The 13,365-nt window shown below is 38.6% G+C and overlaps 1 protein-coding gene across 1 annotated transcript in view; it reads left to right on the top strand.

Annotated features, from left to right (window-relative positions):
• GTF3C3 (general transcription factor IIIC subunit 3) overlaps positions 1 to 13,365 on the top strand; it is a 36,190-nt gene that overhangs the window by 10,166 nt on the left and 12,659 nt on the right. Inside the window, exons 5-11 of the mRNA XM_047721101.1 lie at positions 1,464 to 1,655; positions 2,157 to 2,322; positions 6,207 to 6,354; positions 6,914 to 6,983; positions 9,047 to 9,150; positions 10,058 to 10,229; positions 12,236 to 12,438. Of these exons, the coding sequence (XP_047577057.1) occupies positions 1,464 to 1,655; positions 2,157 to 2,322; positions 6,207 to 6,354; positions 6,914 to 6,983; positions 9,047 to 9,150; positions 10,058 to 10,229; positions 12,236 to 12,438 (1,055 nt within the window). The remainder of the gene's footprint in view (positions 1 to 1,463; positions 1,656 to 2,156; positions 2,323 to 6,206; positions 6,355 to 6,913; positions 6,984 to 9,046; positions 9,151 to 10,057; positions 10,230 to 12,235; positions 12,439 to 13,365) is intronic.

Below are 13,365 nucleotides of genomic sequence, written 5' to 3'. Positions count from 1 at the left end.
TCAGCACAGAGTCTCACGTGGGGCTTGATCTCACAACCCTGAGATCATGACCTGATCTGAAACCAAGAGTTGGACATTTAACTGACTGTACCACCCAGGCGTCCCTCCACAGTCAGTGTTTTAAAGTGTGTTTGTCCAATATAAGTATTGCTCTCCTGGCTTTCTTTTGTTATCCATTTGCATGATAAATGTTTTCCATCTCCTCACTTTGAATCTGCAGGTATCTTTCAATCTGAAATGAGTCTCTTACAGTGAGCATATAGATGGTCTTATTTTTTTTATCCATCTGTCATCCTCTTGTCTTTTGATTAGAGCCTTTAGTCTATTTACATTCAAAATAATATCGATAGATATGTATTTCTTGCTGTTTTGTTACTTGTTTTGTGGTTGTTTCTGTAGATTTGCTCTGATCCTTTCTTTTGCTCTCTTTCATGGTTTGTTGGCTTTCTTTAATACTATCCTTTGGCACTTGGCCAGCTCAGTTGGTAGAGCATGCAACTCTCGATGTTGGAGTCATGAGTTCAAGCCCCATGTAGGGTGTAGAGCTTACTTTTTTTTTTTTTTTTTTTTTTTTAAGATTTTATTTATTTGTCAGAGAGAGAGGGAGAGAGAGCGAGCGCAGGCAGACAGAATGGCAGGCAGAGGCAGAGGGAGAAGCAGGCTCCCTGCTGAGCAAGGAGCCTGATGCGGGACTCGATCCCAGGACGCTGGGATCATGACCTGAGCCGAAGGCAGCTGCTTAACCAACTGAGCCACCCAGGCGTCCCTGTAGAGCTTACTTTAAAAAAAATTTTTTTTTCTTAGATTACTCATTAGGATAATTTGAGGTCACTGCTTTTTCTTTTCTACTCCATCAGAAACAAGCTTAGCCAAACTTTTCCTTGAGGATATTTTGTTTGGTTCCTACTTTCCAATATTACCTGTTCCTTTATTCCAGTTTGTAATTGTTTATTTTTAGCAATTATCTTTGATTTTAAGCCCTTGTGATCTTCGAACTTCATTTCAGAAACATTTCAGAAATGTAGATTAACTATTCACTTTGATATCCTCCGTTTAGGTGCAGGTTAGCTATCCTTAGTCCATTCATCCATATGCCTGTGGTCATGAAGATTAAATAAACACAGATGTGATGGTGTTCTTTGGGATGAACTTGCTGAGTTATTGAGCAGTGTTTAACCTTAGCAAATGAGGATTTTCACAAGGGTTGCATGGTGGAGAGTAGAGTTTTTCATGAAGTTACACTTTGCTCAGAGACAATAATGCCAAAACACTAATCGTGTATGAAGTAAAGCAAATTTAATCTAATGTTTATTCTTAAATCTGTTAAGTAGTTTGTATAATTCTGCTAGAGTGTTTTAAAGAGTAAACATTAAAAAAAGATCTGTAGCTTGAACATGGGATTGATGTCATCTCATGCCTCTTTCTTCAGCCAATAGAATTTGTTTTTTTTAAATTCATTATAGCTCCTCTGGCTTATGAACCGTTTTCTACTCTTGCTATGATATATGAGGACCAAGGTGACATGGAAAAATCTCTTCAGTTTGAGTTGATTGCTGCACATTTAAATCCTAGTGACACCGAAGAATGGGTTAGATTGGCAGAAATGTCTCTGGAGCAAGACAATATTAAGCAGGCTATTTTTTGCTACACGAAAGGTAAAAAAAATTTCTTATTTTGTTTGATATAATGTTATATAATAGGTATTTTCATAATTGTACTTACTACTCTAGGGTGATGTTAGCTGAAGTATAGTTATTTCCTGTATTCTGGCATCCCAGAGGTAAGTATTTGGGGTCTCTCTGCTTTCATGTTTATCAGCAACTTTATGCTGTGATCTAATACTGCACAGAAGTTGGTAGAAGAACGGTACTTTCGGTTTCCCGCTGAGATTGTTGTTGGTTCTAAGCTATTCCTTCAGGGTTAACATCACATTAGAGTGACCAAATGAAGATTAATATAGAGATTCAGACTCTGTCTGGTCTTAGACTAAACCTAGTTGAGAGTTCCTGTGAAAGTAGATTTGTTCTAGAATAACCCCCTTGGGTCTATTAGAGAATTAGAGTGTTTATTAAATTTTCTGAAAAGGGGATTGGTCATACCTAGGTATCACGAACCCCTTTTTGTGGTAAATCTGTAATTCTTTTTTTTCTTTTTAGCTCTTAAATATGAACCTACTAATGTCCGTTATCTGTGGGAGCGATCAAGCCTTTACGAGCAGATGGGAGACCATAAGATGGCAATGGATGGTTATAGGCGTATTTTAAATCTTTTATCTCCGTCTGATGGAGAACGTTTTATGCAGTTGGCTAGAGATATGGCAAAGTAAGTTTGGAGTATATTTAGATTCTCCTATTAATCATCTTATTTTACAAATCAGAACACATATTTGAAGTAAATATATTTTTATTTTTATTTTTATTATTATTATTTTTTAAAGATTTTATTTATTTATTTGACAGAGGGAGATCACAAGTAGACAGAGAGGCAGGCAGAGAGAGAGATAGAGAGAGAGAGAGGGAAGCAGGTTCCCTGCTGAGCAGAGAGCCCGATGCGGGACTCGATCCCAGGAGCTTGAGATCATGACCTGAGCCGAAGGCAGCGGCTTAACCCACTGAGCCACCCAGGCGCCCTATATTTTTATTTTTTATTGAGGTTCAAAGAAGTGTTTTATTTAATACATTTTTGTACTTTTCTGTTTTCAAGTCAGCTCTGTGGTTACTGAGAAAAATTTGTATATACAGTTGCCTTCACGTGTTCAGAAGCTTAATGGGGCATATTCTAAAAGGATGATTAGGTTGCCAGTTTTCCATAACTTAGTTGAAGTTATGTACATTTGCAGTTATATTATTTTAAATTGTTGTAAATGTGCTAATGAAATGTTTGTGATACGGGTTTTTTTAAATAATCATTTATCTTTAGTCAGTACTAGAATAACATTTTAAGACAAAATATTCCTTGTAGCTGACACATGCTACTGGCTGTGGTATATATTTTATTCCAAAATATTGTGTACTACTACATTTACTTCTCCAATATGCTATACATCAAAGCAGAGCAAGAACCATTTGGCTAAATACTGTCTTGTCATAAGCTCTCTATCTAGGGATATCTGTTCTATAGTATTTAAGCCTAGGATCAACCATCTTCGTCTGGGTGTCTTGGGGTTAACCCTGTTAACCTTGTGGCCATTGTCATGAAGATGCTTAGCTGTGAAATCACTCCCTGTTATCACAAGGATGGGTTATGTAAGAATACTAGAAGCATTTTTTTTTTTTTTAATTTTTATTCATTTGACAGAGAGAGAGAGAGATCACAAGTAGGCAGAGAGGCAGGCAGAGAGAGGGGGAAGCAGGCTCACCGCTGAGCAGAGAGCCCAATGCGGGGCTCGATCCCAGGATCCTGAGATCATGACCTGAGCCGAAGGCAGAGGCTTAACCCACTGAGCCACCCAGGTGCCCCTACTAGAAGCATTTTTAAGTAATGTGTTGAAGCAGGGCAACCCTAAGTTGATCCTCTGATGTATGTAATGAGCATTGAGGAACTTTTCAGGTTATATGCTATTAGTCCCATCACTAGCTGTCATGTAATTAGCCCACTAAGCCTCTATTTTATGAACTATTACTTGATCTGTGATAGTAAATTTGTTTTCCATTTATATTATTTATAATATTTTGGGGGGAAAGGGTGAGGATGAATAGTTTCGCCACTGCCGTAGAGGTCCTTCCTACATGGAATTACGTTACCATAACTTCAGTTTATTAGGATTTCTCTCAGATGCTATTTTTCTTTCAGAAATATTTATTAAGTGCTGGGCAGTGTATAAAACACCAGGAGATCCAGTTTTGAATGCGTTTTAATTTTCCTTTCCCTGTGGAGTTTACATTTTAGTTGAGGGAGACAATAAACAAAAACAACCAAATATATAATATGTCAGATGTTGATAAGGGATATGAAGAAAAATGAAGCAGAAAAGGGATAGGAAGCTGGTGTATAGGGGTATGTTATTTTAAATAGGGTGATTAGAGAAGGACTCAGTTCCCTATGTTACGATCGTAATGACCTGTAAGTAAACTAAAGGAAGTATGGGAACAGATATTTAGGGAAGTGTGTCACAGGCAAAGTGGGTGGCAAGTGCAGAAGTGTGCTCTGGGAACAAGCTGAAGGTTTAAGGGAACATAGCAGGAGCTGAGATCAGAGAGGCATCAGGAGGTCACTAGGCTCTTTCAGACCATTGTAAGTGCTTTGGGTTTTATCCTGAATGAGTTTGGAAGTCATTGGAAGGTTTTGAGAAGAGTAGGTGTAATTTGACTTAAACTTTAAATCAGGGGGCACCTGGGTGTCTCAGCCATTAAGCATCTTCCTTTGGCTCAGGTCATGTGGGATTGAGCTCTGCTTGGGCTGCCTGCTCAGCAGGAAGCCTGCTTCTCCCTCTTCTACTTCCCGTGCTTGTGTTCCCTCTCCCGCTGTCTCCGTCTCTGTCTCTCTCTCTGTCAATTAAATAAATAAAATTTTTTAAAGAAACAAAACCAAAAAACCCTTTAAATCACTTCTGTTATTTTGAGGATAGTGTGAGGAGTGGTAAGGGCAGAAGCAGAGAGACCAGTTAGGAAATTATTGCAACCATCTATGAAAGGGATGATAGTTGTTTGGTCCAGGATAAAAGTGCGGGAGGTCGTGAGAAATATTCATATTCTAGATGTATTTTGAAGGCTGAGCTTTCAGGATTTTCTGATAACGAAATGGTGTTTGTGTGTGGGTTTGGGGTGAGAGAGAGAGACAGACACAGACAGACAGATAAGGGAAGCGTTCTGAGGACTAAACCCTGAGGTCCTGCAGTGTTTAAAAGTCAGGAAGATGAAGAGGAAACAGCAGGGAGACTGAAAGGAAATGGACAGTGAAGTTGGAGGAAATGAAGAGAGTGTGATATTCTAGAAATATTGAAGAAAGCACTTCAAGGAGGAGGGATGATCATCTTTGTGAAGTAGTCAAGGTAGAGTGTGTGAAATGAGGACTGAATGTTGACATTGGAGGTGGGGTGGGAGTTCCTGGGGGATAGGCAGCTCTTTGGAGTTTATAAGAGGAGCAGAGGAATGGGGAGGTAATCGGTATAGGTTGTAGGGGTAAGAGATAACTTTTAAGTTGGGAAAAATTACAGTGTATTTGTATTCCTTTGGTATAATCCGCAGTTGAAAAACACATTGAAGATTAATAAGAGAAGGGACAATTGCTTGAGTGAAGTCCTTGAGTAGGTTGGAGGGAGTGGGATCTAGTGGGGGTTTGCCCTTGTTAGTGGAGAAGGTAGAAGATACAGCCCTGGGTGTGTGTAAGTAGGACGACAGGTTGGGAATATGTGAGATGTTATGATCGGGTTCTCTTTGAAAACTAAAAAGCAAGGTTGTCAGCTGAGAGTGTGGATCAGAGCGTTTTGGAGGTTCGAAGAGAAAGATGAGAAGATGAGAAGTAGTTGTCGAGTCCTTGGAGCCTTGCTGCAACATTTGCATCTCCTGGGAGCTTGTTGTAAATGTAGAATCTCAGCTGTATCCCAGCTCTACTGCATCAGAATATGCCTTTGGACAAGACCCCCACTTACTTTGCATGCATGTTCAGATTTGCAGAGTACTGGGCAAGGTACCTGGTAACATTACTGACCAGCACCGTGGGCCCGCTCGAGGCTTCTGGTCGTTAATTCAGAGTGAGTGCAGTCGGCGTGGTCGGCTGGAGAGGCGGTGGTGCAGAGCAGGCATATTTGAGTTAATAAGGGTTGGGGTTTTATCAAATGATTTTATTAGAAGGGAGAGACGGGCAGGAGAAGTGAGGAGATTATAATGAAGGGAGTACTCATAATGTTGGTCTGTGGAGAAGGAGGAAAGTGAGGGCAGGAAGCAGCAGGACAGTAGAACAGGTAGACGAGTGCTTTGTAGATTGCACTGAGGTAGAAGAGCTCTTGGACTAAGGTGATGGGGGAACGAGCTGTAATGACACGGGGTAGCTTTTGGAGAGTGAGATGCTGGCATGATGACATTGTCATACTGGTGTTTGCCGTGTTTTTCTGCATCAGCTGTGATTATGATTTTAAAGAAAAGTTTTTTCTCTTACCTAATTTTAAGAAAATGAAAATCATAGGTAATAGATGGTCTAAGCAAAGATAAGAGTTTTATAATCTGAATGAAATAAATATTCATCCATTTTGTCATTTATTTTTTTAGGAGTTACTATGAAGCCAATGATGTTACTTCAGCTATTAACATAATTGAAGAAGCTTTCTCAAAACATCAGGGTCTTGTCTCCATGGAAGATATTAACATAGCAGCCGAACTATACATTTCTAACAAGCATTATGACAAAGCTTTGGAGGTAGGAAAATGTAATAGGTTTCTCTTGGATTTTGGACACATTTCTGCATTTTAGAAATTCTACAAATTGACAATTCTTCACTTTAGTTATATATATTAAGCTACTTACATACTAAATTATTTATTTAAAATCTGTATTGAAACAGATTTCTAGATTCTGTGGTAATCCCAAATGAAATGTAACATATAGTTATATATGTTATATATATATGAGAGATAAAATCTCTCACCGTTATCCCAGATGCCAGATATGTCTGTACTTGAGGGTAGCAGGACTCAGCAGCCAGACGAATTGCTATGATTCAGTTCCCAAGCTGTTGGGAAAAGTAGTTCGATTTGATATGGATGAATTCTATATCTTTATTTAAGCATTAGTTTATATGATATAAAAATGTTAATATATCACAGTGGTTCCTTATTTTAAAGAGACTACTGTTGCTTTTTGTAGTCCATTTATATGTTATAAGGATTATTTGAACTAACTATACGAACCTTTGCATTGTGAAAAGGTTTTCTGTGTGTAACTCTTGCATCATTTCCTTTTTCCTCTATTCTTTTAGGTAATTACAGATTTTTCTGGAATTGTGCTGGAAAAAAATACAGAAGAAGGACCTTCTGAGGAGAATAAAGGTTGTAGTTTTCTCTGCATAGGGTAGTGCACATAATCCTCTCTGGTTTATAATGTGGCATTTTGAAACTGGTAGTTGATGTTCTCATAGCAGGTTTTCCCAGAAGCATTTTTTCCTCATAGAGATTTCGTATCTTTTTCTTGTGAATATTTACTCACAAGAAACCTGCTTGAAAAATTCTTTTCAGTCCCTTTTTATTTCTCAGTACATCCATTTGAACATGGCATTTCTCATTTTCTGGGGTCTTTTTAGTGACGTGAAAAAAGAATGGACTACCGAACAGCATATCAGAAACCTTTAGATCTAAAGCAATTTAATTTTCAAAAAAGGCAAAATACTCTCATTAAAAAATTTCTACTTCAAACTTAAACATTCATCTAAAAAGTAGAAACTGATATGATTGCTGTCCATTGAAAACTTAAAATACGCAGTTAGGGGTCTCGTTGGGGGGTAATACCTGAGGTGTGGCTTGCAGTATAGCCTTCAGTTCTCTTCCTCATCCCTGCTCTTTTCTTTGTGTCACACCCATTAACTGTCCTGTGAAAATACTAGTATGCAAGATCCGATCCAAGGTTGTAGCAAAATTGAACTCTGTGGGCAGAGTAGACGTCCCTGTTCTTGTATGAAAATTCCTGTGTAATACCTTCCTTCTGCCTCTACCCCATGAGGCTTTTGGTGGTGGGGGAAAGGGGGGAGACGCTTGTTACTTGAGTACTGCCCGCTTCAGAATAGTTCCCTCCCTGGCCTGTCATGGTGCCTACAGATTCCATCATCATATAATCCTTTGGGTTAAGGCATAAGTATGCAAAATCAAAAAGCCTTTTATTTAAATGATCCATCCTAATGGAAAGTAGTAATTCATTTTTACAAATCAGTTGCTATGCTAATTCATAGAGAGCAAAGCCCAAGATGAGACATGGGACAGACAAATATTGAAGAGGAAAATTGTTGGGAGAACAAAAAGCCCAGTTTTTGAAAAGAGTTTCTTGTAAGGTCCTATGCTAGGTGTTTGGGGAATATGCAGGTGAAAATGATACTTCCTCCCCACAGGGAGGGCAAGTGGGGTTCAAGTGAAGTATATACAGTTTAATTATAGGAGGAGTAGTGTGATAATTTCTGTAGTAAACCTGACATTATGGGAAAATAGAGAAGAGCAATATACTAAAGATCGGAGAAGGTTTCTAGAAGCATAATTTTAAGTAAACCCCCGGGCGGAAGTGCATTGCAGACGGAGAGGTTACGGGTGTGAGAGCACTACTTGGTACAGATAGGATTAGATAGGGTGCTTTGGCTGCGGATCTTGAGTGTTACGGGGGTTGTGAATGAGTAGATCGGAGTACAGCTCTTGTACAGCGGAGTAGAAATTGAAATGCCATGAAAGCAGGAATTAGGGCATCTGAAAAATTGCCAGTCTTGATAGTTTTCTTGGACCTGATCTAACCTTGAGCCAAGTCTCAAATTGTTTTGCAGCTCTGTTTTCTGTTTAGGATCTTTCGTCCCAAAAGTTATATTCCGGTTGAAAATTATTGCTGTCCATTGTTTGAAAATTTTAAGGAAAAAGTTACATTCAGGTTTTAATTACAGATATATTAGTCATTTTGTTGTTTAATATATTTTGCTGTGTTTCATTGATCTACCCCTCCTTCCTTCTTTCCTTACTGCCAGACTGAAGGAAGTATAAAAACCTCTATAAAAAACCTTTATAGGGGCGCCTGGGTGGCTCAGTGGGTTAAGCCTCTGCCTTCAGCTCAGGTCATGATCTCAGGGTCCTGGGATCGAATCCCCCATCGGGCTCTCTGCTCAACAGGGAGCCTGCTTCCCCCTCTCTCTCTGCCTGCTTCTCTGCCTACTTGTGATCTCTCTCTGTCAAATAAATAAATAAAATCTTTAAAAACAAAAACAAAAAACCTCTATAAAAATAGAATTGGTCAAATTAGAATTGACTATGGAATCCTTTGTCCTGAATGAAGTAATTGAGATCTTACATAGAAGGTGTAGTCGCTTCATCTGTCCTACTTCCTAAGCTTGCATATAGGAACTGCTTTTTGTCTGTCTAATCCAAAGCTGGTGAGAATGTTAGCTGCAGCATACCTGATGGTGTGCCCATAGACATCACCGTGAAGTTGATGGTCTGCCTGGTACATCTCAACATCCTCGAACCACTTAATGTAAGTAACATTAACATTAAGATCTGCACTTCAGGTACTTCAGATCAAATCTGCATTATTTTCTTTGACAGGAAATTGTAAGGAATTGTAAGTTTACCCCAAATTTCACATTTTTCAATAACCAGGAAGTCACCATAAGTGTAAATCATTTGTGTGTGAATATCTTATAAAAGCTGAACGGGGCTTTCAGTAATTATTCTTTTTAAATGAGAACAATCCAGAGATCAGAATTTGAGATTGGGCTTTTTAGACAGTTGGTAAGTTCTGACAGCTCTTCTCTTCTGCCAACTTTGGACTAAGTATTTCATTGAATAAAAAAGCTATTGGACATTTACTTGGCAGACCTTAGGATAAGGTATTGAAAACAGTATACAGATCCCTGCCGTCATGGAGCTTTTGTTCTAAAGGGATGAAATAGATCATAAAATAAGTATGTAAAATAGGGGTTGGAGATAAATACTCTGGAAGAAAATCAATCAGAAGAGAGAGAATATTGGGGTAGGAGGAGTTGCAGTTGTAAATAGGGTGGTCAGGAAAGGCCTCTCTGGAAAGGTAACATTTGATTAATGACAGGAGTATCAGCAAACATAGAGGCCCTGAGGCTTGGGCGTGTTTAACTTGGCAGAGGAAGAGCACAGTAGGTCAGTGTTAGCTTAGCTCCTACCGTGCCTACTTATAACAGGCTTCAGAAGTAATGTGTTAAATGAGTGAATGATGGCAGTATGAGGTCTTTTTAATAGAGATACAGAAATGAATAGGAAAATGATTATTTAAAGCTGTTTTTATTAAGCCTTGCTCCTTTTAGGCTTGCCCTGGGTAACTGATAGGTATGTAAAAAGAGAAATATACATAGATATGCATATTTGTAAACAAAGTTTGACTTCAGCCTTTTATTTTGGGATCGTAGCCTCTCTTGACAACACTAGTGGAACAGAATCCTGAAGATATGGGAGACCTCTATCTAGATGTTGCTGAAGCCTTTTTGGATGTCGGTGAATATAGTTCTGCACTTCCCCTCCTTAGTGCACTGGTTTGCTCTGAAAGATACAACCTTGCCGTAGTTTGGCTCCGGCATGCAGGTAATAATTTTTTGTGGGAGGGAGAAATTTAATCATATAACCAGGCAAGAACTTACTTTCCCAAGATGGTAATAATTATTTTAAAATATTAATGTCTTGGTGAAAGGTGAAAGTGTCTGGTTTCAGGGCAGTTTCTGAAAGTCAGGTTTTTTTGTTTTGCTTATTTTTTGAGTATAGTTGACATACAGTGTTACGTTAGTTTCAGGTTGCAACGTAGTGACTCAGTAATCCTATGAATGTCAGTATTGTCAGTTGTCTTGGTATGCCACTACCTGATTTCCCCCACACTAATGCTTTGGAAGGTGCTCGCTTCGGCAGCACATATACTAATGCTTTGGAAGAGTGATTCATTTAATGGTACCAGCACGAAGTAGGACTAACATGTCTGTGTTAAAAAATACTTTGTACGTGTCTTTTACCTATCATAACCATAGGCTCCAATTTCTAGTAATAGATTGTCAGACTTGGGGTGCGGTCTAATTTTCAGGAGCTTTAATGAATTTATATTAAATATGTTATTTTGAGGAAAAAGTTAATGTGTTTTGAGTGTTCTTTGAGCTCCAGATATGCTCAAGATTGGGTTTTATGTATCTTCATTTTATTGCATCTAAATTTATAATAATCCAAAATGAAGTAGAAAAAATTACTTAAGAAAAACAACTAAGTTTCTTAAATGTACGAAAGCCAAAAAATACTCTAATAGGATTTTATATTGAATCCACATAAAAGATGCATTAAAATTTGAGTAGTCTTTGTCTAGAATACTACATGATGGCAGAAAGTTCTAATAGTTCTTAAAATATTACATAATGGTCGAAGGTACTCTATAGCTAGAGAAGCATTGATTGACAATCTGGGTTATTTTGAGACATATCACAGACAGGAAATTGCAGAAAACGCTTAGAGATAACTCTTTACCGTTTGGATGACTGAACATGAATACAGATGTGATACCATCATAAAAACTACAGTATTTGTGGCATTTGAATTTTGAAGACATGAGTGAGGAGTTGGAGTTTTTATTGCCTGTTATCAAAGTTTAACCTGAGGATGATACTCAGCAGAGAGTTGAGAAATTGGAGATTTAAGAAAGCAATTGGAGACAAAAGTATCATTTTAGGAGGTAATTGCAGTGAAAAAGGAATGAGATAAAAAAGTCCTAGATTAGTGTTATCACTATTACAGTGGCAAGTTCAACTGCTGGGACTTAATGATTAATTGACATAAAATTTGAGGAATAGAGCCCAATAATCCCCTTCTGAGAACTTACCCTGAGGAAATAATTGAGTATGACAGGAGGTAGTTTATATTGGGGGTCATGGAACCTAGGAGCCTGGCAAGTAACAGAGTGAATGAAGTAGGCAAGTAAAGAGACTCAAGGTAGTGGGGAGAACTGGAGAATCCTCTCTGAAGGATGCTGCTGCTGTTTCTCAAATCCGTACTTTTCAAAAGAATCCAGTAACTTGGGAGTTCATAAAAATCCCAGTTCTAAAAAACGTAGATCGTGTATTGTTTTTAACAGCACTATGGCTTAAAAAAACGGATCTGTGGGCTAGATTGGCTTGCCAGTTTTTAAACTACGGCTTATGTACATGAAAATGTTTACTGCAGTGTTATTTATTAAAGTAAACATTTGGAAATAACCCAAATATCAGATAATATGGTAAAATAAATAATCAGTTGAATGTTATAAACATTCAGAATGGTAAGGAAGACGTGGGAAGTGTTGAAAGCATAATGCTAAGTGAGTAAAGCAGAACTCCAAAGTGTGTATCTATGTTGTTTGTATCCTTGTAGCTATTTGGATTTAGTTGGAGAAATCCATAGATTGATCAGTCAGTAGATGGAGATTAGACGGGTTAGTTGTTTTAAAGTACTAGAAATAAGCATTTCATTTTTGTTAAATTATTTTTTTACTGCTGTAAAGTTTTTTAAATGGAAAAATAATCTTGGCAATCTTACAGATCTGTAGATCATATTTATGCTTTATTTTAACATCATCTTAGAATGTTTAAAGGCCTTAGGCTATATGGAACGTGCTGCGGAAAGCTATGGCAAAGTGGTTGATCTGGCCCCCCTTCATTTGGATGCAAGAATTTCACTTTCCACCCTTCAGCAGCAGCTGGGTCGTCCTGAGAAAGCTCTGGAAGCTCTGGAACCCATGTATGATCCAGATACTTTAGCACAAGATGCAAATGCTGCACAGCAGGTAGGTTCTGTCACTTAAAAGGAAGTTTTTCTTGGTAGATTATATTTTTGAACTTTCTCCTCCATTAAAGATGTCTCTACAGCATATATCTAAAAAGTTTATTTTAGTATATTAAACTCAGCATTTTTTTTTTAAGATTTTATTTATTTATTTGACAGAGAGAGATCACAAGTAGACAGAGAGGCAGGCAGAGAGAGAGAGAGAGAGAGAGGGAAGCAGACTCCCTGCCGAGCAGAGAGCCCGATGCGGGACTCGATCCCAGGACCCTGAGATCATGACCTGAGCCGAAGGCAGCGGCTTAACCCACTGAGCCACCCAGGCGCCCTAAACTCAGCATTTTTTTAAAGATTTTATTTATTTATTTGACAGAGAGAGACACAGGGAGAGAGGGAACACAAGCAGGGGAAGTGAGAGAGGGAGAAGCAGGCCTCCAGCTGAGCGGGGAGCCCGATTCGGGGCTTGATCCCAGGACCCTGGGATCACGACCAAAGCTGAAGGCAGATGTCTAACAGCTGAGCCACCCAGACACCCCTCAGCATTTTTGAAAAGTGATTTTGAATCTTAAGTTTCAGCCTCTTTTTTTTTTTTTTTAAGGATTTTATTTATTCATTTGACAGAGATTACAAGCAGGCAGAGAGGCAGGCAGAGAGAGAGGAGGAAGCAGGCTCCCTGCTGAGCAGAGAGCCTGATGTGGGGCTTGATCCCAGGACCCTGGGATCATGACCTGAGCCGAAGACAGAGGCTTTAACCCACTGAGCCACCCACGCGCCCCAAGTTTCAGCTTCTTGTTAGACATTATAAATTACAATATCTAAAATACTGTATTTTTAAGTTGTGAAAGATCATAAAGCAAATGTTCTTAAAGTTTGATTTCTAAAATTTTTCTGTGCAAACAAAACAACTTGCAGAAAGGAATCTTGTCACATT

This window comes from Lutra lutra, chromosome 3, assembly GCF_902655055.1.
Source record: "Lutra lutra chromosome 3, mLutLut1.2, whole genome shotgun sequence".
Lineage (NCBI taxonomy): Eukaryota > Metazoa > Chordata > Mammalia > Carnivora > Mustelidae > Lutra > Lutra lutra.
This window is presented reverse-complemented; position numbering and strand designations above follow the sequence as displayed.